Source organism: Sus scrofa, chromosome 18 (genome assembly GCF_054392235.1).
Source record: "Sus scrofa isolate SSC_HxYL_T2T_F1_AM1 chromosome 18, Sscrofa_HxYL_maternal_Yorkshire_Landrace_v2.0, whole genome shotgun sequence".
Classification (NCBI taxonomy): Eukaryota; Metazoa; Chordata; class Mammalia; order Artiodactyla; family Suidae; genus Sus; species Sus scrofa.
Window position 1 is genome coordinate 19,081,453 of NC_139400.1, and position 6,000 is coordinate 19,087,452.

At 57.9% G+C, this 6,000-nt stretch overlaps 1 protein-coding gene across 4 annotated transcripts in view; it reads left to right on the forward strand.

The window, feature by feature from the left end:
* HIPK2 (homeodomain interacting protein kinase 2) overlaps positions 1-5,537 on the forward strand; it is a 195,239-nt gene extending 189,702 nt beyond the window's left edge. For all 4 annotated transcript variants that reach the window (XM_021078551.2, XM_085005253.1, XM_021078552.2 and 1 more), the window contains 2 exons: positions 2,654-2,814; positions 4,277-5,537. In XM_021078551.2, coding sequence (XP_020934210.2) covers positions 2,654-2,814; positions 4,277-4,735 — 620 coding nt within the window. In that variant the 3' untranslated portion in view covers positions 4,736-5,537. The remainder of the gene's footprint in view (positions 1-2,653; positions 2,815-4,276) is intronic.
* The last annotated feature ends 463 nt before the right edge of the window (positions 5,538-6,000 follow it).

A 6,000-nucleotide genomic window follows, 5' to 3' on the forward strand; every position in this document is an offset into this window, starting at 1 on the left:
CCTGGCCTTGCTCTGCTCAGTGGGTTACGGATCTGACTTTGCCATGAGCTGGGGTGTAGGCAGACGCAGCCCAGATCCTGTGTTGGTGTAGGCCAGTGGCTACAGCGCCGATTCAACCCCTAGACTGGGAACTTCCATGTGCCGAGGGTATGGCCCTAAAAAGATCAGAAAAAAAAAAGCAGCAGCAGCCAAGGTAGGATTCTGCTCGACATGACACTGTATAAGCAGCATTTTTGTTTTTTCATACCTCACTGCCTTTACGAAGGCTCTCTGACTAGCTTGATAACCATAAAATCCACGCTGCCCAGCTCCTTTGCCGCTGGTCTGGAAGAACATGAGGTGTGGGGAGTTCCTAACTGACCGGTAGCATCATTCCCTCCCAGGGAGCCTTGTGGGGGTGGGGGCTTCCTGGATGGAAAGACCCTTCTCGAATCTTGGTGAGTTCAGCATCTCTTCGGAGCTCCCCGTTGGGGAGAGGTGGTAGTGAGCGTGTTTCTCTCTCTCCCTTTGTAACCACTTGATTAAAAGGATCCCTTCAGGAGTTCCCCCTGTGGCACAGTGGGATCCATGGCATCTCTGCAGCGCCAGGTTGCAGGTTCATTCCCCAGCCCAGCGGGTTAAAGGATCTGGCGTTGCTGCAGCTGCAGCATAGGTCGCACCTGTGGCTCGGATCTGATCCTTGGCTGGGGAACTTATGTGCCACGGGGCAGCCAAAAAAGATAAGCAAAAAAAACCCAAAAAGATTCCTTTCTACCCCATGAAGGCTGTCCTGAACAAACCAGGCCATAGAATAAAGGCTGAGGACTTAACCGTCCAAATAAATTTAGCGGCTCACCCCAGATTTCACAGTAGGAATTTATCACCCCCTGCTCGTGCTCGCCATGGAAGAAGCTGGGGAATAAACTGGAGGAAATCTGCTCTCTCTGCTTTTCGGCCACAAACCAGCCCTGCCCAGGCCCAGCACCTCCACGGTAGCTCTGCTCAGAAGCACAGGGCTGCAGACCACGAGGAGATTTTGTCAGAGGAAGAAGCCGTTGTTCCTGAGGAGAGACCGCCTGTCTGTGTCCCTGAGGTGGCTTCCAGAGGCCCTGGGACCTTCTGGGGTTGGTGGCCCGTGTGAGGCCCACAGGGCCCAGGCGATTCAGGTGCTGCCCTGCGGGCCACCTGGGAGTTGGGGGCCGAGGGTCGAGCTCACAGCGGTGTCTCCAGGGCCTTTGCAGCTCGGGGCCATGGGCCAGCCTGCCCAGTGGGGGCCGGGGGCGTCGCCCTGAAATGCTCTTTCTCAGGCACATGTTTGAGCAGAAATCCTGATGAGAAGCAAAGAACCTGTAAGGCAAACAGAGTAGCTCGCCCAGGAGGCAGGACCGCTTAGAGCAGCGGTCCTTGCTTTTCTGCTCCCATGTCCCTTACATCATTGTCTAAAACTAAATCCATCCCGCTTCTTTAAATATTTGCAAGGATGTGATTCTTTTCCTGTGGTATATTGTATCATTACTTAAAACACTTGAAATATGTTTATCAAAGCCTTGGAGGAGTTCCCATTGTAGCTCAGTGGATTCCGAACGGACTAGTATCCATGAGGACATGGGTTCGATCCCTGGCCTCGCTCAGCCGGTTAAGGACCCGGTGTTGCCGTGAGCTGTGGTGTAAGTTGCAGGCATGGCTCGGATCCTGAGTTGCTGTGGCTGTGGTGTAGGCCGGCAGCTGTAGCTCTGATTCAGCGCCTAGCCTGGGAGCTTCCATAGCCGTGGGTATTGCCCTAAAAAGACCAAAAAAAAAAAAAAAAAGGCACTGAGAGGCAGGCGAGCCGTAGCACTTGACTCCACCAGTCCTGTGCCCACGCGTGCCGTCCCCTGCCTTTGCGCCTTCGAGCCTCGAGTTCCACTCTGCGGGGAGTTGGTGTTCACACATCACCTGGCACTGAAATGAACTAAGATGGTTCCTTGTCCTGTTTGTTTTATTGCGGTGGTTTTTCCTCCAGACTCGGGGGGCCCCTTTTTGGACACTCAGTCATCTGTATCCTGCTGCATCTGGGCCTGCACCTCTGTGTCCGGGCACATGCCCGCAGCTGCACCTGGACGAGACACAGGAGCTGCGAGCACTCTGCTTCCCTCCCTGACTCCCCTTACAATTTTCAGATTTTCAGCGTCACAGGGTAGTCATTCTTCATTCTTCATTCTTCTTTTTTTTTTTTTTTTAACTTTTTAGGCCCGCAGCATAAGAAGGTTCCCAGGCTAGGGGTCCAGTCGGATCTGTACCTACCAGCCTACACCACAGCCACAGCAACGTGGGATCTGAGCCTCATCTGCGACCTACACCACAGCTCACGGCAACGCCAGATCCCTGATCCACCGAGCGAGGCCAGGGATCGAACCTGCGTCCTCATGCATACTAGTCAGATTCGTAACCTGCTGAGCCACAACAGGAAGTCAGCACCAGGTAGTCATTCTCAAGTCCAGCGAAATTTGCTCCCAACCAGTGGAAGGAGCCGCAGCCCCAGGCCAGCCCTGGGTCTCGGAGAGACGCAGGAGTGGTGGCCAGCAGCCTTGGGAATGCCTTCTAGGGAGACCACGGCTGTCCCCCGAAGGGTAGGGGGTTCTGGGCAGCTGAGGACCTGTGACTGACCTGTGACCCTTTGCCCTTCCCAACACAGTCAACACCAGTCACCACTCGTCCTCCTACAAGTCCAAGTCCTCCAGCAACGTGACCTCCACCAGCGGTCACTCTTCAGGGAGCTCGTCGGGAGCCGTCGCCTACCGGCAGCAGCGGCCGGGGCCACACTTCCAGCAGCAGCAGCCTCTCAACCTCAGCCAGGTAAGGCCGCCGTGGCCGGCCCAGCACGGGTGTGCCCCTCACCCTCAGCTGCGGAGCGGACCCCTGCCCGCCTCCCGCGGCCATGGCCCCTCCAGTGGTGGCAGGAGGTGCCCCAAGCGCCCCCTCATGTTCTGCTGGGATCTTCTTGGGGGAGGTGGCACCCCGACTCACTGAGTGCCAGCCCAAAGCAAACTGACTTGTCCGCTGTTCGGAAGCCCTGAGCGACAGGGTGCCAAAGCTTAATGTAGACAGGCCCGCAGTTTGCTGCGTGAACCCGACAAAGGATAAAGTACCGCCCCGACCCAGTCGGGTCAGAACACCAGGGATGGGCCTCAGTCTTGAGCAGGCAGGCCCCACCGAGTCCTTGTGAGGGCTCCTCCTGCCCGGAACCCCAAACCCAGAAAAAGACAGAGACGGGCGGGGCGTCGTGGGGTGTCAACAAGGGCGCTGCTGGGCCCGTGTGCAGAGGGTCCCTCGGGGCTGCACTGCAAGGTGGACTGGAGGCCGGATTCCTCAGAGCTCGGGGCTGAGATGTGGGGCAGTTTGGGTGGAGCAGCCCCTGGCTGTAACCCGAGGCCTTGTCCGTCCATGTCAGCGTGACTTAGGCTCTGCGGGAGGGACGGAGGGAGGGTTGCCTCGTTTGTGGGTCTGACTTGAAACAGCCAGGTTTCTGAGAGCCTGCGACTTAGGGAGCAGAGCTTCACGGGGAGAGAGAAGCAGCAGGCTCTCCAAGAGGAGCTCCTTTTGACACTTCACAGCGGCCAGGTGGCCTTGGGTGACCGTGGGGTGTCTCCCGTTCCCGTAGCTGCTGGCTCTGTCTGTTCCCAGCCTGGGAACAGCTGGGCATGGCCTGCCTTCTCCAGCCCAGGCCGGTTGGTGCGCTCCCAGCCCAGGAGGGAGACGTCTTCTGTTACTCTCCCCCCTCCTCCTTCGCTCCCTCCTCCCCCCTCCCTCCTCCCCTTCTCACCCTCCCCCCTCCTCCCCCTTCCCAGCCTGTCCCCCCCTCCTCCCCTTCACTCCTCCCCTCCTTCCTCCTCCCTCCCTTCCCTTTCTCCACTTTTCCCTCCCTTCTCCTCCCTCTCCCTCCTCTTCTCTCCTCATTTCTCCCTCCTTCTTACTCCCTCTTCTCCTCTTCCTCTCTTCCTCCCATCCCTCCTCCCCCTTCACTTCCTCCCTTCTTTCTTCCCCACCCCCCACGTCTCCATCTCCCCTCCTCCCCCTCCTCCCCACTCCCTCCTCCTCCTTTTCTTTCCTCCCCCTCCTGCCCCTCCCCCACCTCCCTCCTCTCCCTCCTGCCCTCTCCATATCTCCCTCCTTCTCCCCTTTCTCCTCCCTCTCCTGTCCCTCCTCCTTCCTCCTCGTCTTCCCTCCCCTCCCCGCTTCCTCCTCCCCCGCCTCCTCCCCTGCTCTCCAGCGCATCGAGCCCCCAGCACAACCTCTCCTGGTACCTCTCCTTCTCCAGGCTCAGCAGCACATCACCGCAGACCGCGCCGGGAGCCACCGACGGCAGCAGGCCTACGTCACTCCCACGATGGCCCAGGCCCCATACTCCTTCCCGCACAACAGCCCCAGCCACGGCGCTGTGCACCCGCACCTGGCCGCTGCCCACCTCCCCACCCAGCCCCACCTCTACACCTACACGGCACCCGCGGCCCTGGGCTCCACCGGCACCGTGGCCCACCTGGTGGCTTCCCAAGGCTCCGCGCGTCACACCGTGCAGCACACTGCCTACCCAGCCAGCATCGTCCACCAGGTCCCCGTGAGCATGGGCCCCCGGGTCCTGCCCTCGCCCACCATCCACCCGAGTCAGTATCCAGCCCAGTTTGCCCACCAGACCTACATCAGCGCCTCTCCAGCCTCCACCGTCTACACTGGATACCCACTGAGCCCCGCCAAGGTCAACCAGTACCCTTACATCTAAACACTGGAGGGGGGATGGCCGCAGGGGAGGAGGGAGAGGAGGAGGGACCGAGGGGGCAGCTGGTCCTTCTATACTGAAGACGCCGCACATGAACAATGCAAACGGGCCGGGCTGGGCAGGGGGCAGGGGGCAGGGACGGGACGCAAACGAAACTTGAACTAGGAAGTGGGAGGACTGAGCGTGGAGAAGAGAACATTTTAAGAAGGAAGGGATTTAAGGAGGGGGGGAAATCTATGCTTTTTATTTTAAAAAAGAAAAAAAAAGAAAACGTCAGTAACAAAAAAAAAAAAAAAAAAAAAAAAAAACCACAGCTCACGAACCCATTGTGCACCAAACTGGAAAGGAGAAGAATAGAGCGACGGAAGATTCCAGAAGTGAGGGGGGTGGCCTCAGCTTTTGAAGAACTTGATGAACTTCTCAAAGATTATTTTCATATGGCAGCAAGTGACGCTTACGAATTTGCTGTCAGGGACACCTGATATGGAAATCCAATAGATTTTTAATGCGTGAACGTAAGAATTAGGGATTTTTCCAGAACTCTATAAAGGGTCAGCAGCCGTCTGGAAAGGTCCAGCCATGGCCTGAGGAGGCATATTCGGGGGCTGGCCTGGGGTTGGCGAAGCCCGGTTCTGGCTCACCTGCCAGGACGGACTGGGGGGGGTGGCGGCGGTGGCGGCCGGGGGGAGGAGGACCGGAGAGGGTCCAGTGTTTCCATTTCAGTCTCTTTCTGAGCATTCTGGATAAATCCCTAAAGCAGTGATATTCCGCCAATGTCATTAATAGTGTGTGTTGCAAACTCCAAGGTCGGTTTTCTTCTCCGAAGATTTCTTTTCTCTTCCACTCCGTCCCTCGTCCCGTTAGCGCAGGGTCGAGGCCTCGGCCGAGCCCTCGGAGATGTAGCAGCCTGCACCCGTGTGTCGTCCTTTGTGTTCACCCCCGACGATACCAATAGACTTTGCCTCAGTGCAATTGCACAACAAGAACGTGATCTGACGTGGGCGTGTGCGCACGTGGCGCGCCCTCCTGCCCCGGCCCGGCCGCCAGCTCTCGCTGTCTTGGTTTCACATCTGTCCCTCCTAGTGCCTTACCGACCGTCGGACGCGGCGTGAGGGTTTACTTCCGCGGTCCTCCGCGAAGCCGGCCGAGGCGAGCCCCGCCACCTCAGCCCTTCTTCTGTGCTGTTGTACCATTTTCCTCTGGTCTGGCCTTTCCTTCTTTTGGTTTGGTTTGGTTTTGGCTTTTTAAGTTTCTCTTTTATCTGAACC